The sequence below is a fragment of the Buteo buteo genome, chromosome 21, assembly GCF_964188355.1.
Source record: "Buteo buteo chromosome 21, bButBut1.hap1.1, whole genome shotgun sequence".
NCBI classification, from domain to species: domain Eukaryota; kingdom Metazoa; phylum Chordata; class Aves; order Accipitriformes; family Accipitridae; genus Buteo; species Buteo buteo.
Genome location: NC_134191.1, coordinates 6,276,567 through 6,302,430, shown reverse-complemented (window position 1 = coordinate 6,302,430; position 25,864 = coordinate 6,276,567). Strand labels below are relative to the sequence as shown.

Genomic DNA, 25,864 nt, shown 5'->3' with positions numbered 1-25,864 from the left:
GCCTCCTACCCCCAATAACCAGCTCGTGGAGATGGTCTCCAAGCTGGAGAGGGGATGAGGAGTCCTGGCAGAGCAAAGGGACAGACAGCTGACACGCGCCATGAAAATAAGGGATAGGAAGCGACAAAACCACGCTTTCCCTCTACACCTGCAGGCTCAGCAGTCTCATACCTCTACCTCCCCCAAACTGGGAGGGGAGTAATAAAGTACACAAAATACTTTCAGCATCCTAGTTTTGGAGGCAAAATTATAATAGCTTTGTGCACCAACACACCATTTCAACAAAATTTCCACCTCACATGCCCAAAAACTCAGGAGGGTCTGCACAGTCCCCTCCACCACCCACCTAGACCTGCTGCAGCAGATTCCCAGCAGCTCAGAGCAACACCACGGGCCTCTCTGGTTTGCATTTTCGTTCTGGATGTCACTCTTCCTTGTCCATTGCCTTACTGGAGCCATGAAATGCTTCGGGGTCTTAGCAGAGGAACAGCAGATTCAAAGTCTGGAGGACCAAGAGGCTGGAGCTCCAGGCAGGGCAACGCATCCAGCCGCACCAGTTTGTCCTGCGCTTCCCACAGCCCCAGCAGCAGCGGGAAGTTTTCTTCCCTGGCTCTGCCGACAGATCGCTCGGACAGGCACCGCACTCCCCGACAGGTATCAAACCTGCTCAGCTTCCCTCAGGCCCCAAGGCACTGGTCCACGATGGATGCCTGCATCGCCCCACTGCTGTCCTGGACAAAACTGGGGCAGTGCTTCCTTCGTTTTGAGTCAGCAAGGAGTATTAAAGGGATGCTGAAGAATTCAGGTAATTACTTTTGGATGAAGTATTTAATGGTAGATATAAATATGTGAGGAGCGTGCAAATCCAGGTCTGCCCCAGCTTTATGATTGTTTTATAGCCTCGTTAATCTATGGCAAATGGGGTAGAATTACTACACAACCTAAATACATTTCCTCTTACAGCATTGTAGATCTCTACCCAGTAAGTGAGATGGTAAAGTTTCAGCATTTTGCATGATATGTATATGGCCACAAAGACAAAAATAACAACCCAAACCTATCAGTCTCCTGACAAGGATCTTTTAAAGAGTGAGAATAAATGATGTCTAACTATTATAATTATATCCTCAGTGCATTCATTCTCTCAGGATGAGTAACCTGGGATGCTGTAGCCTCCAGAAAAATCATGACTCAGAGCAATGCTCTGCCCTTGATTAGACTTTATGGGTCATGCCTAGCCCAGGAAAGGTGTACACTTGTCCTTCTCTACATGCTGAGAAGACAGAGTTTAGACCACTGCATCCTATCAAACAGGAACCAAGAGACTATCTTGGACACCTTTGTGCTTCTTCTCCCTACCCCCGGTTTCAGACCACAAACCCAGCAGAGCAGGATTCATTTCTGTGTCCATTCAGTATTTGGCACATCAGAATGATATAAGCCTTTCATCAAAATCCCTATTTAAAGTAACCAAGCCCCATCATCCCCATTGTCGCAGGTTGGCAGAGGTCAGCAGGGATGAGGGCAGCAGCATGGCACAAGCAGCTGATGCTCTCTCGGGGCCACAGTACTCGTCTCCCCCAGGCCAGACCACCAGCATCCAGCCCCCACCGCTCTGGCATGCTCAAGAAAGAGAATGGTCCTATTGCCATTTTTATTCAGGACTTGATTCAGTACAACCTGAAGTCAACAGGTCCTGTTGCACCTGCTATAGGTGAGTTCAGTTCAGAGCCTTTCGAGGCAGAGCAGTGCGTTTCCCAAGTCAATTTTTGCAGAGGGAGAATCACAAACCAGTGGAAAGAGACAGCACCGGTAAATAGAAGAGGCAAAAAGAAATTGGTACTGTAAATCTATATAATAAGTTGCCAGCACTCTTGGTGCTATGGAGTGATGTTTTCTGAGAATGCAGCTCTGCTGCAACTGTGCTTCTCAAGCTAGGAAGCAAAAAAAACATCATTTCACAGTGTATCATCTGTCACTACAGCAATTAGTGCCTCATTTTGCTAACAAAGCACCTGTGCAGTGCACATGTGCCAGCTCCGGACAAGTAAATGGGGGACAACCACCTAGAATTCAAAAGGAGGCAAATCCGTATGTTTTGTTGTTAGAGCAGATGAGCTCTGCATCTCTTGAAGGTGAGCCTCGGTGCTGGGTGTTTGACCATGGAAGAGGAAAGGAGTCAAGCAGCTCATGGCATTTCCCCACAGAGGGACCACGTCGCTTATACAGGGCGCTAAATATTGCTACGAGTAAGACTGAAACAAGCTTTCCAAAGCGCACGAGCTGCTGGCCGTTCAGAAAGTAGGTGTGTGTCCAACAGCGCGGGGCCACAGGAAGCAAGGAGCAACTGAACCAAAGGAGAAGAAAAAAGAGCAGCCATTGAAAGAATGCTTTTATCCTCAGAAGGCCTCCAAAATAAACAAGCAGCATGCCATGGGCTTGATCCAAAGCCCATTGAAAGCGATGGAAAGACTCCAACTGCCCTCAATAGGCTCGCAGCGAGGCCGGGCATGCCAGGAGAGCTCCACGCGCTGCCCCACCGACACGCTGACCCCTCATCACCACGTCCTGCAGCTCCTCCTGCCATTGCTCAGTTCTTCTCTCCTTGGCCTCAGCAGGCATTTTGCAATCACTAGCTACTCAAGCCATCCAAAATTATTTATGTTACATGAAAATTAAAAAAATTATTTTTAAATAATTATTTTTTTTTCAACCCAACCCCAGGAATACAGGAACATGGACAGGTCAGGAATCAATTACCCACATAGCTTGGGCCCGCAAGATCTATATCTGCGTAGAAAGCCTGAACCATAACTCTGCCTCATACTTTGTGATGTGCTTTCTGGAGCCACCACACAGGTCAGTCCTCCCCCAGTGACCACCCTTGCATTTGCCCAGAAGCTTTCAGTATTTGGAGAAGAAATCTGCACTGATACTACAGCAATTCAAAGTTTCTCTCGCCAAGAAAGATGGGCCAAGTTAAAACAACATGTATTTTGCACGTTCGAGCTGAGCAGAGCCCCTCCAAGAACAAAAGCAAGGAGCCCCAGTCCAATTTTCCCTCCCTTTTTTAAAAAAGCCACACCAACAGTGGCTGTATCAGATGCCCCTGGGGCAGGAGCAGTGACATTGGGAAAGGTCAGAAACTCAAATAATGAGAAAGGAAACAAGGAGAGAAAGGCAGAGGGGACAGGGGGGACAGTGGGATGGCGGTGGTGGCTGTGGCCCCAGCTGCTGAGTCAGCCCGTTGAGGTCTGCAGGACCTCCCCCCTTCCAAAAGCAGGGTGCAGGTGCTGGACACAGAGCCTTGTCCCTGCCAGGCGAGGTTTCCCCACATCTCACCCCCTTTTCACGGTCCCCCACCAGACACGCGTGTGGCACAGCGCCGGGCGTCTCGCCCGTCCCAGCTCCCCCGCTTGCCAGCACATCTGCTGCCACAGCTGGAAGCCATGGCTGCATCCAGCAGGTAAAGCTGTACAACCCCTTATGGTATAGATATGTACGCAGAGGGTGAGGACATGGGTGCATTGGGGTGGATTACCCCGGCCCACTACTAAACCAGAGTCACTTGTTTTGTAGCTTAATGGGGAGAATAAGAGGGGAGAGCCGATGGCAGAAAGGAAGAGTGGATTTTACCAAAGGGCTGTTGATAGCACGGACTGTTAAAACTCATCTTCAGAAAAAAAACAAAACCAAACCAACTTTTAAATATGGTTTGGATGCAGTGTTTTGTTCTTGTTTTTAACCCCTTTAAACTCTTCTGTGGTCACCTTGGCAGAGAGGGAAGCAGAATAGATATGCTGGGAGCAGGGCTTTACCCCAGCCAGGCTCCCCACAGTTTCTTCATCGCTCTTCTGGCCATCCTGCAACAACATAAACTCCCCAATGGGGGTCAACCTAAGACCATTCATATTCTTAAAAATGTTATTCCTGCTATAATGGGCACAAATGAGAATTCAGCATTTGTTAACAATTATCCTAGGCAATAACTTCAGTCTCCCCGTCATACTTCAAATGGAAACAACGCAGTAACTGAGCAGTACCTGTTGGCAGAGAAACTTTTAAATAGATGGATAGGAGTGGCTGAAATGGCTTCCAGAAAGAAAAATTCTCATTGCTTTCCCCCCCCTGTTTGGGATATAAAACAGGCTTGCAAACTGCCCTTGCCATTATCAGAGCTGTGATTCAATCAGCATTTCGTGGTCCTAATTAACGGGTATTTGTTTTCATGGGCGTGATTCCTCATTTGCCAAGACTGCAAAATTATAATGCATTTTTCCCATCCTCCTCGGAGAGGACATGAGTGCTTAGGCAGGGAAAGGAAGCCATTTGGAGCAGGAAGAGGATGCTTGGAAGCAAAGCTGGAGTGCTCATATTAGGTCATTTCTGAGGTCAGACGATCAAATTGACATGTAAAAAAAATAGCTGCTATTCTCATTCAGGTTAATGGGCTAAACTGTAGCACAAAATGCCCTTTGCCTGCCTGTTTCAGCAGGTCGCACCATCCTGCCCAGCTGCTCCTGGAGGATGCTTCCCAGGAGCCAGCCCTGCTCCCATCCTGCACACATGGTTGAAAGGGAAAGGGACAGGGGACATCAAACCCAGGGAAACCACAGCACCTGGTCCTCCTCTTCCTCCAGTCCTACATTGGGAGGAAGGAGGACTTCCAGCTACTGCTGACTGGGCCCTGCTACATCCAGTTTCATCACCTCTTGTCCCATATACCTGTTTCTCAAGTCTTGAAGAGCCACAGAAGGAAGAGGGGCCAAACTTCCTTCTCCTTACAGGCACCTGCCCCTCTCAGTATGGCACACGGCAGGTTATGGGATATCAGGTGGCTCGCCAGGTCCTGTCCCATCATCAGCATCCACCAAAGCCGAGGTAGCTGTACACCCCTTACCCCCTACATCCTAAACATATTTTTCATCCTTCAGGGAGACAAACAAGGATATTTGGGTCACAGTGGGGAAAAAGGATTGGAGGAACTGCCAGGAGACAGGCAGTAGCTTTAAGGTGGGAAAAATTCCAGGATTACCCCCTCAAGACCCTAAAGAAAGCACAGCTGTAGGCTGAAAGGGGCTCAAATGTACCATAGGCTGGCTGTAAAGAGAATAATGTCTCTCATTAGGGGCACAGACAAAGGGGACTGTCCCTCCCCTACACAGCCCTGTCCTTCCCACTCCTCCCCATGCACTAACTGGCCTTGGCAGGACACAGGGGCATCTGCCCCTTCCACACCAAGGCAACAGGCTCCTTCAGCACACAGATCACAGCACACAACTCATTCCTAGGACTCGCACAGCAATGTCAAGGGGGAAATAAATTCAGGGATTCAAAAACAAATCTAGTGGATGCTACATTTCCAAATCCTCTGGGAGTCAGGAAAAAAAGTCACATATAATATCCTTTACCCCTTACTCCTGCTGATTGTTAAATCAAATAAAAACCCCCACAAGAACGCAGCAACCACTGGAATACAATTCATGTTTCTGTATTGCTAAATTATGCATTGGCCTTACAGCAGGTAAAATTGTAGCACAGCACCATCTGTTTCTCAATATGCTTGCTGCCAGCTACCATAGCAGGGATTTACTCGCATATCCCTTTCGAGGTACAGCTGAGCTGATGGGCAGAACGTCTGTCACCAGAGAAAGGGATCTGTCACCTGCCCACTGCACATTTGGGATATACCCTACCGAAAGGTGGGGACAGATCATTTATTTTGACATACAAGATAGACTTACAGTGCCAGCTCTAGTCAATAGCCCTTGATGATGCTACACATCCTTAAAATACTGTGGGAGATAACATGTTTTCCAGCTGTTTGTGCCTTATGCCAGAGCACATTTGTATCAGCAATTTTATTTCTAAATATTCCAAGGGTTGCTGCAAGATTTTCCATTATGATAGAGGAAGGGAAAGGAGAGAAGCAGCCAACATTTCCACATCTTTAGATTAAAATTTAAGGGACTTGTACACAAGTACACATGAAAGTCTCAACCATTAATCAGGCAGCTTCCAACTTCTTGTGTCTTTAGGTTTCAAGCAGATCTCGAATAGTAACCAAATATGTCCCGGGGGGTTTCAGTGGGTGCCCAGGCCCAGCAACAGCGGTGCAGAGCCCTGCCAGCGCTAAGCTGACCATGGGCTGCCCCATCCTGTGGTTCCCTTGGCTGGGTACGGAGCTATTGCTAAAGGAAAGACCTGGCAGGCAACAGAACAAAACCCACACCCCCAACTCGCCCCAAATTCCTGCTCTTCTGCCTGCAGAGCAGCTGTTGAGGCTCTGTGCTCAGCAAGGACAGCAAAGTCCACCGCAGCCTGGAGCAGCGCTGGCTGCTGCCGCCGTAGCAAACGCTTTCAGCCTGTGAGGTTCTCGGTACGGGCTCCAGCACCTGGCCCAAGGCAGGGCAGCATCCCCACACAGTTAAGCCTCCATCCCCTTGACATCCATGGTAGACATAGCGTCCAAATGAATGCCTGACCCACCAGCCAGCCCAGCATCAGGAGCTGCACCACGAATAGGTCTGCCACTGGCAACTCCCATGCAAAATGAGATTGGGAGAAGCTTTTGAATACCCTTCATGCTCAGTCACTTCTGATCGGAGCTACCAGGAGGACCTCCACCAACAGCAGAAACACACCCCCCCCAACTCAAAAGGCAGTAACAGTCTCCCAGGCTCAAGCAACTGAACTTGTCAACTCAAACAACAAGTTACTCTCACCTGAGACTCAGGAGACAGGTACCTTCTGGAGGCGAAAGCTGCTTGCACACCCTACCCTCTGCCACACGCCATAAAAACCTCCCCTTAACTCTGTATCTGGATGCTCCGCTCAGTCCCCCGACCTCAACCTGGGTCTTCTGCAAAGCCTCCTCCGTGGGGCTGCCACCAGTCGAAGCCTGCTGGCCACACACCACGGCACCCGAGCCGGTGGCTGGAAGCAGGGGAATTCCTGCAGCACAGAGAGGAGAGACCAAGCACCTCCCAGGGCGCCCGGGACAAGAGAGTGCCTGTCAGGAGAGGAAAGTAATGAGCAAACTGGTTCAGCCTGTTACTGCCTATGCTGAAGGCCAGCTAAGCACAGGAGGTGTTTAAGTCATGTGTTAGCTCCTGTCCCAGCCTGGAAGGAGAAAAAAAAAAAAAAGAAAAAATGAAAAGAAAGCGGCTCTGTAAGATTTAAGACTTCCACCTAACCAGTTTCAAAGGGGATATTTGATGACCAAAATAAGAACAAAACAAGAGTTAGAACTTCAATGCCAAAGTTGTAACAAAACAAGCTCTCTCTCCTTCCCAATTTTCTTTTGCATATAGGCAACTCCTATTCCACAGCCCTAGTTTCACTGTTCAGAGTCAGGAATAGGGAGTCTTGTTTCCACTTCTCTCCCCTCCAGCCTTATCTATCACACAGGCTATAAGGAATCAAGACAACCAGCATCACTTTACAAATGACCAGCCCCCATCTCCTAACTTCCCATAGAAGAAAAGGAGAGGATCCATGAATGTTTCAAGAAAGTTTCATCTGATCTAGAAGTACAACCTGTGATACCTTTTGTTTATGCCTTAAGTATCCCAATTCCCACGGTTGCAGGTTTCAGTAGCTGTTTTGCTGCATATGGGAAGTACCATACAAATGCACCAAAACACACGGCAACTGGCTGCTGTGGCTCTGAGCCAGCGCTATGCCAAGGGAAAGGCTGATCCCAAGCTGAGCCAGTCTGGCTGTATTGGATAACAGCGAGCACAAGAGCCGCTAGCCCATCCGTGGCTGCAGGACTCCTCCTCGACTCCATTGGAAACACGCTCATGCTCCAGCTCTTCAGGGCAGCTCAAGGAGCTCAGACATCAGGTCACTTTTCTCCATTTCCCCCAATAAAATGAATTCCTAGAAATCAAGCTCTTGGATGGCTCATTCTTCATCACTGCAGCCCTGTTAGTGTCTGTGCTTTGCTGGATTTCAGCTGCCTTCTAGTAGAGAACTGTTGCTATTCGGGCAGAGATTCTCCTACTTCACTGTACATCCCTAGAGAACGAGTGTAAAATCAGCATCCCCAAAGGAGCCGCTGGCTTGCCTACAGCATCCAGAATGCTCAACTCAGATTTTTGACATTCAGGATTTAAAACATCTGAAAGCATCTCTGCATGAGCATACCTCTGGTATGCTATTGGACTGCTTTGCTAGAAGCCTCATCCATTCACACCTGTAGTTCTCTTGCCTTTGCTTATCCTCACTTTTCCACACTATGTATGATTTCATCCTTTCCATTATTTCACTCCTCTTCCTTTCATCCAGTCTTTGTGGGATACTACAAAGACAGAGTATCTATGTTCCCTTACAAAAATCTCATGCGTGCTAAATGGGTAGATTTTTCCAAATTTTTACCTGCAGTCACGCAGAACAACCTCCCTGTCCAAGCCTGCTAATAACAGACATGGTCTACAGATGAAACCAGGTACACAGCCAAGACACTGATGCAGAGATTGAACTGCAGCACAGCTCCCTGATAATCTCTCTGGTGGCCCCCCTTTCCAGCAGCTACGACTGCTGCATGCCTTGGTTCATTCCAGATGCAAACCCAGCCTTGCTTAACATCTTTTAAGTTCATCTCTGCATAATCCTTCCCTCCTTTAGATTAATGAAGTATTTCCACGGAACAGAAATATACATGTTACCTAATTACAGGAGTCAGGCTGAAGCAGATCTTTTAAACAAAACACATCCTGACTAAGCTCTTCTAACCCTGCCTACCCAATCTCCCCCCGCTCCATCCCCCCGGGTATCCCCAACAAGCGGCTCCTCAAAGCAACAGCACTTTGCTGCTGCGGGACCGGTCTTTCAACGGCCCAGGGCACTGGTACCTGTTTCAAGCTGGCTCTCATGCAAGGAATCCATCCAATTCACCTCCCAGGTGAATTTTGCTGTGATACCCCTCCTGCATCCACACACCTGCTCTTCAGAGAGAGCAGCTCTAGCACTAAAACTATCCAACACTGCTGAGATCTTCTGTTCTCTCCGGCTTTTCTCCTCGGCAGGCTGCAGCACACATTGCTTACAGTTTTGGGGACCCTCACATGCAAAACTCAAGCCTGGGGGAACTGCCCAACACACTGCCTGGGCAGCTCCCCAGGGGTTTCGGTGTTGCCAACCACGTCTTAATAATTGTATTTTGAATCCTTGTGATCACGGTAATGATGGTAGCTGTCAGACAGGACTTGCACCAGTTTCAACACTCTCCACACATGTACCCACCACAGCATACAAACAGCCAGAATAAAAGAACCCGCCTTGAAGTATCTCTCTCCTATGGAAAGAAAACAAAACCTTTCCCAGAGCAGGAATAGCATAGTTGGCACCGAGGGATGCCAGCACACAGGGGGCATGCTGCCCCAGCCTGTTGATTCACTCCTGCAGCTGTTAAAAGTCACCCTACAATTTTATTGTACAAATAGAAGCCTATGGCAAATTTCTGCACTTCACATAAGCCAGCAGTTGCTCCACGGGATCAGTCCCCAGCAGCGCTGCTGTTAACACCAAAAAGCGTGGGGCAGGGGCAGGAACAGCCCCTCTGTCAGTGGAAACGCAGAGGTTTGACACCACATCGCAACAACCGCCTTCCCACCTCCCGCAGCGGCGATGCTCTCCGTAAGAGCAAAATTTAACACCCCCCCATCTGCTTAACATGCGCTAATCGGTCAGCGATCAGATTCCTACGAGCAAGACGGAGCATCATCAGGTTGAGATGAAAAGGATTACACTGATCACAAGTTTTATGAGGCCGTGGATGGAGAGCCATGATCTCCGCTCCTGCAGTGATTTATTGCGGGCCGTGGTTCACTAGAGGGCAGCCGGCACACGGCTCAGCTCCACCACCCCAAACCTCCAAGCGCAGAACCTCACCCTGCACAGCCTTGGAGGGCTCCAATATAAACACATAAACAGCACAATGGAATCTGCACAAGCGATGGTGTGGTGAGGGAGAAGTAAAAAAAAAAAAAAAAGAAAAAACCCTCCACCTTTATTAACCCTATACTATGCATGTGGTGTGGCTTGGACACAGGGTTGAACTCTTGAACAGAGGCACACACTTTGCTCCCAGTGCCCTGACTGCTCAAACCAGGTCACCAGCTCCAATATTCAACCCCACTTTTGATGGTTTTCCTCACAAAAGTGCCGATACTTAATGAACAATATAGGCTTTTCACCAAAACCTCTAAATTTATCTCCATGAACCCAGGAGACAGAGACAGTGAGTTATTCAGCTACCTACAGAGAAAAAAACCCCAGCAATTTAATTAAAAACAGGCCATATTTTTGCTTTCTTGCTTATGTCAGACAAACACAAATCAATGAACCAGCAGCACTAAGAACCACAAGCGCATCCCCCTATCCCCAGGAAAGTCCCTTTCTTGCGTGGGAATACCCACAACCTCGCCTGCTGAGCAATTTCACACCAGCCAGAAACTGTGAGATCTAACCCCATTGCTGGGAGATTTACTCTGTATTTTAAGTATTTATTCTCTTGGTAAATTCTTACCACGGTATAATTGCCTTTGTATGGCAACAATCTATTATCCTATTAGGAAATACCATGGGAACAGGGATTTAAGGTAGATAGCATAAGTTCTCACCAGTAATAACCTCCAGCAGGACTGATTTGCTTGTATCAATAGTTAATCAGATCAAATATTCTCAATGGACCCTTTTCTGATAGCGTGTTATGTATGTGAGGGACCAGCAATCTGACCCAAATCTTACTGGAGTCACTTGGAGGCTTTCCACGCGGGATCAATCCCTCCAAAGCCAACAAATTGTTCTGCAGGGCCTTGAACCCACACAGCTCCACAGATGACCCCAGCTCATCCCAGCAGCAGCTACCCTTCGGTTGGTTCTGCTCCATGTTTTAACTGACCAAATTCAGTCTTATTATAGCTAAGAGTCTTCACAAACTGATATCTAATAGAAGAAAATTGCTCTCAGACTAGAAAGGAACATAATTTAAAATACACCACAAAAAAGAACATTGATTTTTCAGAAGAGGATGATTTTCCTCTTTATTTCATAAACTGCTCTCAGCTCTTCATGGCCACCATGGTCCCAATTCCACACCTAGACCTAAGTCAGCTCCCAAACATCTCTTTGCGTTTAAGGAGTGAAACACACTGCATCTAAGAAATTCCCTGTGAGAAATCAGTCCTTTCCACAGTCCACAGCCACAGCGTAATTGATGTTTTCCTGCTTCATGTATTTTAAGAGCATGTTGGCAAGCTGGAATTTGTTTCATACACATTTTTTCCAGTCTGTCCCTTAATTCACCTGAAATCATTGCAAGATGACAGGACAGAGGTCACCCTTTACTCTCTTGCTAGAAAGTAATCCCAGAGCAATCACACCGTGGGAAAGAGCTCGCAGGGCAGCACATGAAGTCACTGCTCGAGACACCTGCAGTAGCTTAAATACTTGGACAGAGTGAAAAATAAGCCCTTCTCCAGGACTGCCTATTATTATTTTACCTTTCCTTGAACAGGGATTTTCACTCATATAGACACTTATGTGTAGATTAGAAATGAGAGAGTGAGCTGGTTTGAATTAAAGACCATCCTATCACTTTACATGCAATGTTCACAAGCCAAAATCTTGGATGGGATTTTAAAAATTTTATTCTCTAACTCCAGTAATTTAGCAGTGCATATTGATTTTGAAAGAATGGACAAAGCTAAGTAAGCAGGATGCAGTGGCAGCCAGGAATAACTGCTGAGAGAAAGGACTAAGAAAAGAAAAAATAAAACCACTTAATCACTGAAAGATGAGAGGAGGAGTCCATGTCTTCCCTTGCTTGAATGGCAAGCTTCCCATCAGTTTAAAGACACCACTTAAAAACAAAATTTCTTTTATTGCAAGTCTAGGAAAGTTTGGATACAAAAGGAAAACCAGCCCATATTGTCCAGAGGCTCAAAAATTATTTCAGTTTATTCTAAAAAGAGAATTTTATATGAAGTTTATGTAGGTTTGTTGTTGGTTTGCCACACACACACTAAAAACATGATATGGCAGTGACCCTAGTGCAGCCAAAGTCCCTCCAGGCAGTGCCAGGGCCAGATGGGATCCCCCCCTTTACCCTGCTCTCGGGGGAAATCACACCAGGCAAGAGGCTGCAATACAGTAGTTAAGGGTCAAGGCAACATTTCAGGTGAACCTTAAGTTTCACACATTCTGGACTGGCTCTCTGGAAACCTCCTGACTCCCCAAAAATGAACTGCTGCACAGGGCTAGGCAAAACTTCCCCCAGCCCTGGGGTCAACAGGGACAACACAACCTTCTCCCTGCCATAACACAGCAAAGCCTGCCCATCCTCTCCTTGGAACAGGACTGTATTCTACTACCTAAAAACCAGAAGAAACAAGAAACACTGTATGGGAAAGGGATTAGTGTTAGAAATTAATTAACACATAATGCCCAAACAAATGAGTTTTATCCCAGTTTATTCGCTCCATCCCAGAGGGAGAATATCCTTCTTATCGGAGTAGCAGAGAAAGCAAGGGCAAGTCTAATAAAAAGACAAGCTGGGCTTCCGAGACTTGTTATTTTTAACTAATTCTCCCTTTTTGTTCCACGTTATTTTAATTAAAGGGTTGAGATTGTAGTAAGAGCCCAATCTTGCACTAGCATTAATCTGCAGCACCCTGCAAGGCAACAAGGATCTTGGCTCAGGTTACTGAGCACAATTTCTAAAGAGGCTGTTTTAACACACAGCACAATTTGAAGTCTTTGCCACATTAACTCTTGGGAGAAAAACAATGTTCTTGCAGAGCCGTGACTCTGTTATATTTGTCATGTAGCATTATATTCTCCAAATGATGTTTTCTAGCCAGGCACAGAACAAATGTGCAGCACTGGTGAGGTTAACAAGACAAGTCTTAGCTTTCTTCTGTTACATGACACATCTGGAGTTAGGGCTGGGTTTTGGTGGGTTTTATTTTTTTGAGAAAGAAAATCGAAAGGGGAAAACACGTACTGAAGTTGCATCTGCTCAGGGTGAGCATCCTGCATCAGCTGGGGAGAAGAGGGAGTTCTACAACAGTGACAAGAACTCATACATGCTTGGAAGATGCCACATCCCAGCTGCTCCCAGCTCATCCCAGGATGGGAGACCTCAGCTGGTCTCACTCCCAGCTGCACAAAACAGAGCCCACAGGGACATGCTGGGACCCCAGTAAGAGGGCAGGTTTTCATTTCACAGCAGGTGGGAAATCTCAGCAGTCAGTGGCCTGGGGTTGTCATCCCCAGGACAGACAACGGGGCCATTTCTGAGAAGGGACCACATCACACGGAGAAAGACAAGTGTCAGCAGCAAGCGCAGCATTAGGGGAGACCCCCCACCCCAGGACAGTGTCCCCATGACAAATCCCATGTCGGGGAGCACACAAGGGCAGCCGCTGTGCTCAGGCTGTTGAGAGCTCTTCTCCTTGGGTCTCATCACAGGGGAAGGAAACAAGGGGCCTTGAAGTCCCAGTCTCCATCACTTGTCACCCACCAGCCAGGAAGGGGCCACGCTAGCTCCCACTAACACCAGCCACAGCAGCAGTGAACAAATTACGCAAAGCAACCCCTGTTGTAAAAATTAAGGCAAAAGAAGGGTAAGCCCCAGCCTTGCATGCTGCAAAGAATGACTCGGCAGGAGCAGCTCCGGGTCCTGCAGCCACGCGTTTTCAAATGCTTATCTCCTCCCAGCACAGGAAGATTTAATGTGGAGAGCCAGAATGGCTGCCCTGGGAAACCTCCTGCCCAGAGATGCAGCCTTGTATTTATGAGCTGTTAACTTCCCAGCTTGCATGGAAAGTTATCTGGGTGAATGCTGGGACAGAGCTGGGCTCAGCAGAAGCAGAGCAGAAGGCTGCAGCAGCCCTCCCAGCTCCCTGGGTCAGTAACAACCAGCCCCTGACACGGAAAGAAAACTGGACTTGAGTGATTCTGGGTGATTTCAAGTGATCTTCTCACCTGCCACTGTCTCCCTGTTGCCCCCAGTTTCACATATTTTTCTATCAAGAAGCCCCCTTCTAAACAAAACATTGCTCTGCTCTCTTACAGCTAAAAAAAGCTCACCACAAAACCAAGATTTGGACTTCGCAAAGACTTAGCGACAACGAGCTGCGCCTAAAAGCCATGCTGCACTTCAGAGAAAGCAGGGGCCTGTTGCAGGACTTGGGATTGTGTGAAGATGGCAGTAGGGTCCTTCCCCAACACAGATCCATACGTACCCCCATGGATAGGTCAGTTTGCAGTAGCAGGGTACCAGGCACCCAAACTCAGTTACTGGGGTGAAACTGGTGTTTTGACACAGGAGTGCAGAGGTTCAGCTGGCAGCATCCTCGAAATGTAGTTTCCCATAGCGTCAGGCATTTTAGGAACAGAGATGCTCTCCTCTCCAAAAAAAACCACTGCAACAGTTTCACTTCATCTCTGCACCAGCCAAATTAATCCCCCGATGCAATCCCGTGGGGTTCCTGGTGCTTATAAACATTCCAACAAGCAGGGCTGGCAAGTCTTCAGCCCCTGACAGCCTGCAGGACCCTTCACAGCACGCTGAGGGCTCGCTCTGCCAGAGCCCTGGCACAAGGGGCAGGAGGACCTTGCTGGAGAAACAAGGTGACGCCACACAGCACCCTGCGCCTTCGCTAAGGAGCCTCCACAGCCAGAGACTTCTGTCTTCAATTTGGATTCTGATAATTTATCATGTTCTTGGGCAACAATCACTAATCCTGTAAGAGGAAACCTTGATGACAACAGCAGTGAGTCATCCCCCTTGCATATGACCCCCAATTCCTTTCACTCCCCCTTCCAGGATTTGATCCAAAACAGTCCCTTCTGTTTTCAAAGCTTCTTATCTATTCGCTTTAGCCCACAGCTCACAAGCTTGCTCTTTTCCCCTTTCTTTTGGGAAAGGCCACATACCAGCTTGGGCTGTGGGTTTAAGCAGCAGCTAGGAGGTACAAATGGACATGGTTTCTCTAATTACTGGTCTGTCCCATCTCTGCACTGTGAATCACATTTCTGAGCCACTCTTCGCAAAAGCCTTGTCCTGCACAGCTACAGTTGACTTCAGCCTGGAAAAACTTCTCTTCCCTCCACCACCTATTGGTGTTTATTTTCTTTTAGTATGAACCATTACACATAGTACAATCTAAAAGATGACAAGCAAAACCAAGAATGGACACATTATATAATGCAAAATGCATATAAATTGCAAAATATTAGTTCCAGGATGAAAGAAAATTTCAGCCATGGGTTCTGCTCATTTTCTGGGATGTGTATGAGAAGTTTAGCACTTTTTGCAAAAAAAAAATAGAAGAACAGAATCTTGGAGAAATACACTCAACACAGCTTAAACTGAAGGGGAAAATGGGAAGAGGGAGCAGCCCCCTCCAGCAGCATGTTGCTTAACCATATCGCTTACAAATGCAAATGCGGACAATCCTGTTAAACAGGCTCAAAGCTAGTCTTATAATGCAGTTCACTGCAACTATAGGAATTTGCCCTCAAAACTTTCCTTCTAGTACCAATGTCTACACTTGGAGATCATAAAAAACATCTAATAGATAAAATTAACAGTTTCAAAAGCTCACTTGAAGTCGCCCACAGGGAATCACATAATTATGGGATTAAAGATAAGGCTTTGTCTGGGATAAGGCATGAAGTAGTGAGAAATGCATTATAAAGTTATTATCATTTGGGCTTTTTTCAATTTCTCTTCTGAGGTTCCTATCTCCAGGATCTCCACCTCTAGCCCGAAAGCTACAAACCTACCAAAGGGAGAGCACCCATTGCAATATCAAGACTCCATTTGGAATTCAAGATTGTAAGAAGAGAAAACAAAAACAAAGGGCCACAAGCCTTTAAGAGCTGCAAACATCATGGAAATCATCATTACCAGGGAGGGCTGGAGCTGCAGCAGCATCTAAAAACCCCATGCACAGCCAGTAAGGGCGTATAAAAACCCATTCTTGGGGCACAGACCAACCACTAAATGACAGAGGCTAGGATAAAAACTTCCTCCAAGGGCTGGCTAGCCCATAGTTGTTCTGCATCAACATGCAACTCATCTGGCTCCTGTCCCTTAAAATTACTTCCATCTGCCTTCGCCCAGACTGATAGCCAAGCTTCTGGCATAAACAAACCCCTTACTACCAAACATTCCCCCTTTCTCTACACCCCACTGTGCATTCCCTGCTGGGAAGAGCAGTTTCCATGCTGCTCTAGAGCTCTGCAGGCAAGCTTAAGCACTCCTGCCTCATTTTTTTTTTTCAGCATGGAAGATGGTGGGAGCAGCTGCCTCCCAACATAATCTTTCTTCCTGTTTTAAGGGAAGTTAGAGGATGGGTCCTCCCTCAGTTCTACCAGCTTCATTAAGAGACAAAGGACATGCCCCACACAAAAACTTGCAGCAAAGCTAGCCAGCACCTGGGAAAGTCACAGGCATTTTCCATCTAGTAGCTGCTTCCATCCCATCCATCATCATCCCCTCCAAGAGGGGAGCTCTACCCCCAAGACCTCCCAATACACACCAAAGACTCTTGCTGTGTCTTTTGAAGCACTCAGCAGCCAGATTGAGAGCAAGAATAGAACCTGTTTTGCTCCAGGATGGCAATCCTGGAGTGCTGGACTTGACATGCATAGGGCTGAATTACACAGTGATTCAGCTTCAACGCACTGCGAGGATGCTTCTCAAAAGACTGGGTTAGAGTTGATCTGTTTTGCAACTGAGTTATCACAACAAAAAAAATAGGAAGAACCATATGCAACAGCTACTCCTTTTAATAAAGTATGCAAAAAATAACCACTTTCCTACAGCACTTACCAGATAGATCACGGCTGCCCTGCATAAAGAGAGTGGTGTAACAGAGGGGCATAACCACCTGTATCACTTGCAGCTGCAATTCATATCCCAGTGCTCAGGAACAGGTTTGTAGATCATCCATCTGCCATTCCTCCTGCAGCAGATTCTGCAGTATTTGACCTACAGAAAGCCAAGGCTGATATAACCCTTTCTACAAAGGCAGGTGTGCTTAGCTTCAGCATGTAAAAGTCAAAGAGTATTTTCAAGCTGAAATAGAAAACACTTCTTGTTTCAAAGCTAGATCATAAACCCTCTTCCATCACTACAAAGACCTTCTCAGGGACCCCACTCCCTTCTCACAGGGCAACTGAAGCACAGACCAGTGGCCTGACTCTACACAAAAAAGCAAGTTTAGAGCTGGGAGCACAGTGCCCTATCCAGAGCTACACCACCTTCTCCAAACAGTCCACTGCAACCATACTGAAGTAGCATATAAAAAAAAATAAATCCCACAGTAATCCTGGTTTTACAGCATTTTTGTTACTGTATGCTCCAGTTGCTGTTGGAAAGATTTCCCGATGCAGGCTCTAGGTCCATTTAACAATCCAACTAATAATTGTATTTAATTTCTCAGCCTATTAGTATGTAATGGAGCAACAGCAGCCCAGGCTCCTGCTGTCTGGGAAGAGAGATATTTATGCCAAGGGGTAAGTGCATCTCCTTGGGTCAGCTGGTCCCTCCGAATCCCAGAGCACATCTTGGGAGCAGGAATCCCCCCCGCTCTGCTCTCAGCAGGAACTGGAGCTTCCAGTTGCTTTTTCAAAAGATGAAGAAAAATTAAAAAAAAAAATATATCAATGTGTTCCCCAGTACTTTCTCCCCTTGTGTTTTTCCCCTTTGGTAATTCTCTCAAATAACAAAGCTGCTTATATGAGATGTGCACGCACATAAAACAAGTTAATTAATGGTCTCGCCTAAATTGGTGAAATCAGCATGCCTTAAGCAATGATTTAGCAGTTCAACACTCCATGCTGCCAGACTTTCTCCTTCCAAGTGGTCCTTAATGCCCATACTGACATTTAGCTCCCTGCTGAGGAGCCATTTCCAAAACTCAAGCTCTTTGGAGATTTTGTTCTCTAGATGGAAGCATCCCAGATTCCCCACTGACCTTAAGAGCTGGAGCACTTGCAGCAGGCTGCAGAGCTGAGCAAGAACCAGCACAACACTGACAGCAAAGGGATGAACATCTGCTCAGACCAACACAGAGATAAACAGGAGAGCATGGAAGAGATGAGCTCTCCAATCCCATTTAGACCAGCGATATGCCTCATTTTTGAGGTACCAAAGATTCTACCGATACAAGTTTAAAACTGAAACCCCTTCCTGCTAAAGCTTATTTTGATTCTGCTTCATCCAGCCATCATCTTCTCTTACAAGATGTATTTTCTCATCTTATATGAAGGAAGAGGGCAAAGAGGGGAGGGCTGGGAAAGTGGAAAACATTTCTCAGCACTACACAGTTGTGTTTATCCAGCATGCTCAGATTCCAGTTTGCAGCAATCGCTGTACCCAAGCATCTACTGTGCACACTGGAGCAGACTGATGACTCTGGTGAAGACCCAAAAGTCAGTCACTGCCAGGGCGAGCATCACTTCTGCCTGGGACAGGCTCCACATAGCAGAGGTGACAAGGACAACCAGAGAGGTCTGAGCTACGCACAGATACCAAGGAGCCCCCGCACACTCCAGCCACACAGAGGATCTGCCGCAGGCTTTGCAGAGGTCTTCCTCTTGCGGAGGCTGAGCCTGGCCTGGGCACTGGGCAAGCAAGCAGAGAGATCAGACCCAGGGAACAGGGGCGAGGACTGGAGCTCAGCCAGGTCCTGCTCAGCCCATCAAGCTCCTTCCCCTCTTCCCCAAGACCTGGCTGATTCCTGGAGATGCAAACCCAGCTACTTCTCACCAGATGGGGAAGAAGCAATCCAGGGCTCTCTCCGCTCCTCTCTCCCCACATACCCAGCCCTACTTTCCCATTTCATCTCCAGGATGAGCAGTGCAGGCAGCACACCCCTGTTCTCTGCCCAGCTACAATACAGTCCATCTTTGCTGGGACGCAGCCAGTTAAAGCACTGGGTCAAGGAGGGGACACGGTGACAGCAAAACCCCAAGCGACGTAACACAGCATTTTGGTCCTCTCTGACTACAGCAAGCCATGTAAGTAGTTATGTACAGGAAGCTACTCCAGCACTCACCCAGTTTTTATCTGGTTACAAGATTATTTTTTTTTTCCCCCTACCCAAGAGGATTAAAGCAACAAAGGAGCACAAAGGGAGAGGTGGGAGGACTGCAGCAGCATGAGGGAGATGAGAAGCCAGGGGCTCCTGCCTTTGATGTTTGGATGATCACATCATTGCAATTACTATGTCGAGGGCTCTGCTGTGTCACTGGTAAATAAATCATCCCAGGAAATGAACTGTGCAGGGAGCTTGCACCACAAGTCACAGCAGGTAAAAACGATAACAGAGAAGTCAAAGCATTTCAAACAGAGGGAAAAACTCCAAAACACTAGGAAAACAAGGTAATGTAAATGTAAAATAATTTCTCTAACAAACATAAAATCTGGGTAGGTGCCTGAACAGGGAAGATAGAGACTTTAGATTCATCTGTTGTTCTTCAGGAAATGAAGCCATCAGTTAATCATGTGTACTCTACTGGAGATACGCAGAGGATAAAGAACTCAAGAATTTGTATTCTACAAGGAAGAGTCTGGCAATCGGTTTTCTGGAGATACCTGTCCTGATATAGCATTAAAAGCTACGCAATACACTAATTTTTCTTCACCACAAGTTTTACATATGTTGGCTCTTCTCTCCCTCCCCTGCTATCACCATAAAAGAGGTGATCTGTAACACATCATGATTACACAGAATTTCATACCCCACTGTGTTTTACAGACTGATCCAAAGTAAAAAGCCATCCCAAGTACTTAACGATGATCAGTTGATTCAAGGTCTCTACTATAGCTGATGCTCATTTCACAGATGAGTAAACAGATCCATACAAAGGTTAAGAGATGTGCCCAAGATCACTGGGGCTAGGAGAAGCCAGGGTTTGCACCTACCCTACTCAGCCACAGTACCTGACAGAAAACACCCCAAAGCCCCTCGAGCAAATGAAGCATAGGAAACACTGCTGGCACAGGCGGTACGTGGGAATGGATGGGATGGAGCAGGGGGTAAGGCGCTGCTGACCCACGGACCTTTGGCCATTCTCGGATCTGCAGCGTTATCTGCCCTCTCGCTGTGGCCGCCTGCTCTCATTCAGTCTCTCCAGGCTGAGCCAAGTCTAATTTCCTCTTAGCTGCTTGCCCTAACACCACATCATCTCTCCCTCCAAGCCCACACGGCTCCAGAAATGCTTTCTAACTGCCTGCTTTGCAATTCAGAACATCCTTAAACTCCTCCATCAGCTCCGTATTTGCCTATAATCCCCTTTGGATCTAAAGTGTTTATACAGTATTACTTGCAAGATTTAACTCAAAGATGATTAATTCAGTTCTGTGATTTTTGGCTTCATTTTGATTTCAAGACAGCAACAGAAACCCTAGTTTTCAGTACCTTATGGACTTTGCCTTGAATCAAAGCACTTATGAATCTGACAAACACATTTACAGCCCTGAAGAGGACTCAGCTTTTTTTTTTTCTTTTAAATACAAGCTAGTTCCACTTTTATCCATCTCCTCTTTTGTTTAAACCCACCTAGCAATGATGGGAGCACAAATTCTATAAGCACATTCATAATAGCTGTATCGTGTTTATTTTAGATCAAACTCCAGTCCATTCCACTTGCAAGCGTTTAAAGCCCAGAGCTGGAGCAGGATAGTAAATTAAAAGGAGAACAACAGCAGGAAAAGCGATGGCACCCACCAACATGAGCACGTGCCACCACTCTGCAGCCTGCATGCCCCAGGGTAGGGGGATGCAAAAGGGAGATCTTTGGCAGAGCATTGCACCCCACAGTGCAGGATTAGTGCTGCAGTGTCAGGGCCAGCTTTTGAGAAGGCTAATACAGATGCTGCAGCTCATTACTGGGAAAAGCCAGCATGGTACTGCTCCTATTCATGACAGCAAAGGGATGATACACACCCCAGCCCAGTGCACACACAACATATATTGCACCATTTAATACCTCTGTTGGGTGGAAGAGCAAGGGGACGATTTATAGAGATTTGTGCCTCTGCTTTGAGCAGAGCAGGAGTTTTACCACTTTTGTCCATACCCAGACTGTCCTCCTCAATCCTAGTGACTTCAGGGCAGCTGAACCATAGCTGGTGGCAGATTTATCCCCTCCCAGCTCAGGCAATACCTACCGAAGTGGTGCACCCCGATGCAGGCACTCCTCAGCACACCGCAGAAATAGACTCTGCTCACACTGATAATTAAAATTCATGCTTTGAGACATCAAGTTGTGCTACAAGATGAGGTCATGAAGAAATACTATCCCATGGACAGGGTTAGCAGGTGTCTTCTCTTTCTAAGCCGAGTTACTGACACCAGCAGCCATCTAACCTGCAACAGCAGACGTTCTCCTGGCTCCTAGCTCTCCACATTGCTTAAAGAATAACCAGCTAGATCCTTAGCTGATATAAATCATTAGGATAGCATTAAGTTATTGGAGCTTCTCATTTACGCCATCTGATGCTCTAACCCATAATACCAAATACACAGGCTTCTCCAGATCCACATAGGCAAACAGCCCACACGATTTTCTGCTGCAGTGTAGGGACCAGGCTTAGCCCAGGCTGCTGCAGATGTTGTATCTATCTACTTCAGTTGCAGAAACACCTGCTTTAATCCAAGGAGTATTATCTTCTCAGCATTTTATGGATTAAATAAGCATCAGTAAATAATTTCAATCCTGACTACTAAAAACTGATAAATTTTAGCTCAAGCCAGCTACAGCTAATGCAGGTTTTCCTCACTCTTTCAAGGGAAAGTGGTTTTGTTTCTCAAAACCCTGGATTTCTTCCTTTTATATCCCCCATACAACGAAGCAGAAAGGCAGGAACAACACTAACAGGAGGCTGTTCCAGTTTTGCCTGGTAACTTTGATGTTCCTGTACTCTCAAGCAGTTAACTCCTTTTCTGCAAATTTTAATCAAAAATCGCTAAAACCTTATTTATTGGCTGAGACTGTTCACAACATACAATACAAACAGTTCCTCCTCATTTGAATTTTGCTAATTGAGCTTCTAATCATTCAAGCTATACTTTTCAGTCTTCAGCAGCATCAACGAAAGAAAAGTGCTCCAATTTTGGAAGCAGCCTTCAGCTGCTTGCAGGTTGAAACACCTTTTACTATATCTACTGCAACCCCAACCTTCACCACTCCTCTGCTACACTTTTGCATGAAACCTGACACTTAAATGAAATCTAAAAGACCTCAAGCTGCCTCCCAGCAAGAGCCACCAGCTAACACCACATCTTCCCCAAAAGAACTGTGTTTAAAATTGCTGCGCCTTCAGGCACCTCTAATTTCTCAGGCTGATGCAGCACCAGCCGGAGCAGCGAGTCTTCCCACTCACATGACCCTGCGTAATAGAGCGTGCCTAAAAAGTAATTTATCCTCAGAATAGAGTCAAGAAAGCCTTCCCTGGCAGAAGCCTTATTGCTTTCAAAGTCAACACCTGTTACATTTTCACAGCAATAAGGAAACATGATTTCATCTTAGTAATAGGTCACAGATTGCTTTACAAACATCAGTTAATCCTTACAGACCAACCTCCAACCAAATAATGATCCTGTCAAGAGTCTAAAAGGGTAAAATAAACCTCACTCAGGCAAAGTGAGGGCATTTAAGACTACTCCTATCCCACTAGAAGCAATGTTGGAAGTGATGGGTGGGAAGTTGCCCTCAGATTTCTCCAGTCCTTAGCCTGAGATATGACACAAACCAATTCCTTTACAACTTTACGGGGTGACTGCACTGCACCAGATCGGTGTAACACTGACAGTACCGCAGCACACCTTTAGTCTTGTGCGATTGCCAGCCAGGGCTTGAGGACCAGCACAACAGACACAAACCAGTCCAGTGCAGCTGCAAAACACATTAAAAGCTCCAAGACCCTGGGAACGGCCTTGATCAGTCTTCCCCAAAGGGAAGACTATTGCTGCCAAAAATGGATTCATTATTTATAGCGGAAAATAAGGTGGCTCACTGCAGCTGAGGAAGCCACTTTCAATTTAGAAGATGTCTTGATATGGTGCATTATGTAAATGATGTCTACACACGCACAGGCTTCTGTTGCCACAGTAAGAATTTTTCCCATTTTTTATAAGGAACAAAAGCTTCTCCATTAATTTCAACAGAATCAGGCCTGAACTCTACATCTATAAGCTTGACGGGTGACAGCCACGTTTGCCTCTTTCCACCTGAAGTTCTCAAAGCTCTGCAGGCCATGCTCCTGTATCTGGCCACTTTCCGGTCAATGAACATGATTGGATTTTCTACCATTAATTCTTCACACTGGATGGCTAATGTCCTCAGATTTGCACTCCCATACCATTTACAGTCAAGAGCCATGAATTCAGGGCACACACTGTGACAAGCGACTGTTTTGATGTAGCACTTTGTTGAACAGTTTAGAATACTAGGCACCTCTTAACCTCTCTAGGACTTGACATGAAAGTTCAAGCTGTTTATTTTCCACTAACTTAGGAGGCATAAAGCCATGGCACTTTGCCTAGGCTAGCTGTATCATGTCTTGTCATTAACAGTCAGTGAGATTTCTAACACATTCTGGAGAATTCAGGTCTTTCCACCAGCTTCTTTATGGCTCAAGAGATACAGCTTTGCTTAAGCACACCAACTCTCCCAAAGACTGCTTGGTCCCATAGAAGTTAGTTTATATGTCATTCCCTCCTCCAGATAGACCTGGGAATCCAAGACCAAACACACTGGTTATTTGAAGGCATTAGATGGTCCAAGTCACTTAGAAAGATAAGATAAAGAATGACTACATGTGGATTTGTTTCTGGAAAGGACAGAACAAGCTTGGGGGATTATTCCTCCTCCCCTGAAAAAACACACCCCAACACTATTTTCTAGGAAAAAGAACCTTACAAATATTTTGGGTTGTACTCTTATAGGATTATCATTAAAAAGAAATAGATCAAATTATGTGAATAAATCCAAACATGTTCCAATGAGTCCGAGAAAAGGGGAAGTCAGAAACACAAAGTTCTGATCGCCTTGAACACAAGCCCACTAACAGCAACAGAGCTATTCAGGATGCACTGTGCTGATTACAGGGTGAACCATAATCTGAGATCCTCGCTCTGAAATACATTAACTCCACCTGCAAAACTATGTATAACAGCTGCACACATACACAGCAGTTGAGTTTGGAAGAATTCGTACCACTGGTTCAAATCCAGTCCCTCTTTTTCTACCAGTTTCTCGGCTCCTGCTATAAAGCTTGCAAGTTATGAATCCATTTAGATGTTGCTGGCTCAGACTCTTGGCTGGGTGACCCAGAGCAACCCACTGTTCCCCATGGATGCCTGACCTGACGTTGCTATGCTTCTAACAACACAGGTCGATAAAGTCTTTGCAAAGGTCCTAAGTAAGGATACAGGACAAAGAGAGAACATGAAAGCAGAAATTAAAATGTAGCTTTAATTTTTTGTTTTTGACTGTATGCCACAATTAGGCTAATGCAACAAACGTGCATTGCGGTATTATGCTCCCCACGAGCAGGGTCTTTGGGAAGGTGATGCTCACATCTCCATTTTCTGTCCCGAGTGGCTCCACAGAAATCAAATCAGGTACTCTGCACAGGCACAACAAGGTAACTGCAGTCAGGCTCTACACCTGCTGGCAGAAACATTTTCAACCTTTGTCCCAGTAAGAAATATGGCAGATGAATCCAAAATAGTTTTTATTCTATTCCTCTACCAGGGGAAGGTAAGCAAGAGAAGAGCTCACTCCCTGTATTGCTTTTCTACATTGCTGTCAGCAATTGCGTGGTGAAAGTCCTTTTTTTAAAAAAATTCCAAATGTCTATTTTGTGAAGTTCTCATCCATGACATAGCATTAGAGATACTCAAGGGACTCTGCTTTGGCTTCACTGTGAATTAACATGGAGATTTGCCCCCCCTCCCCCTGCTTTATTTTACATTCTTGGGAGGCATTAAGCTTTGAGGTTCAGTAGCTCGAAGGGGGGCTTCTATTTAAAACCACCTTTGCTGCAGGAAATTGTTACATGACATTTTTTAAAAATACTTTTTGCAGAAAGTGTCAGATGACTTGCTGACTTCTGAAACATGCAGATGCAATGAGCAAAAAATACAAATCCTGCTGATTTTCCAGGTTTGACCCAGAAAAGGGTACTCTTTAAAGTTTAGGAATACAGAACATTAAACTGGAGAAGGGAAAAATTTTAAAGCAAAATGCTAAAAATCCACAACTACTGACAAAGGAGCAAGGGGAAAAGGACAGACATGATGCCATAGAGAGCAAAAAGACGGAAAATTCTTCTTCATTTTAGCTTACATGTGTAACATTAAAATACGCACATAATTACACACGATATTTTCCCCTGGGAAACCCAAATTTATGTCTGGTCTTTACAAGAGGACCACACAGCTGTGACAGAGAACAGGCCTGTAATTAGGTCTCTGTTGTGCCATCAACAAATACAGCATTTATGAACATACATCCTCAGAGATGCGAATCCCACGCACACACAGTCGAAAGCTCACACATCTCCTGTTTGCAACCTTACCTTCTTATGCATTTCATTTTGGGTTTGATTATTAGATGCCCACAAGCACCTATTAAGTAGGCAGAAGAAAGCATGGCAAAGCAAATCCCAGCTCTGCTGTTCGACGGGTCCAATAACCCAGGAACAAAGAGAGCCTGCAGCAGCGCACGCTCACCGTGCCCCTGCCGAGGCATGCACAGATCCAGGAGCGAGAGCTGTGCCGATCCCTGCAAAAAAAAACCACAAAACCCAACACCAGGACACTTGCTC

General features: G+C 46.2%; 1 protein-coding gene across 2 annotated transcripts in view; it reads right to left on the bottom strand.

The window, feature by feature from the left end:
• FRMD4B (FERM domain containing 4B) overlaps window positions 1-25,642 on the bottom strand; it is a 117,885-nt gene extending 92,243 nt beyond the window's left edge. Inside the window, exon 1 of one of the 2 annotated variants that reach the window (XM_075053603.1) lies at window positions 25,616-25,642. In XM_075053603.1, the coding sequence (XP_074909704.1) occupies window positions 25,616-25,627 (12 nt within the window). In that variant the 5' untranslated portion in view covers window positions 25,628-25,642. Of the gene's footprint in view, window positions 1-6,725; window positions 6,777-25,615 lie in introns of those variants that run through there. The other variant, XM_075053604.1, reaches the window with a different exon arrangement.
• Between the last annotated feature and the right edge of the window lie 222 nt (window positions 25,643-25,864).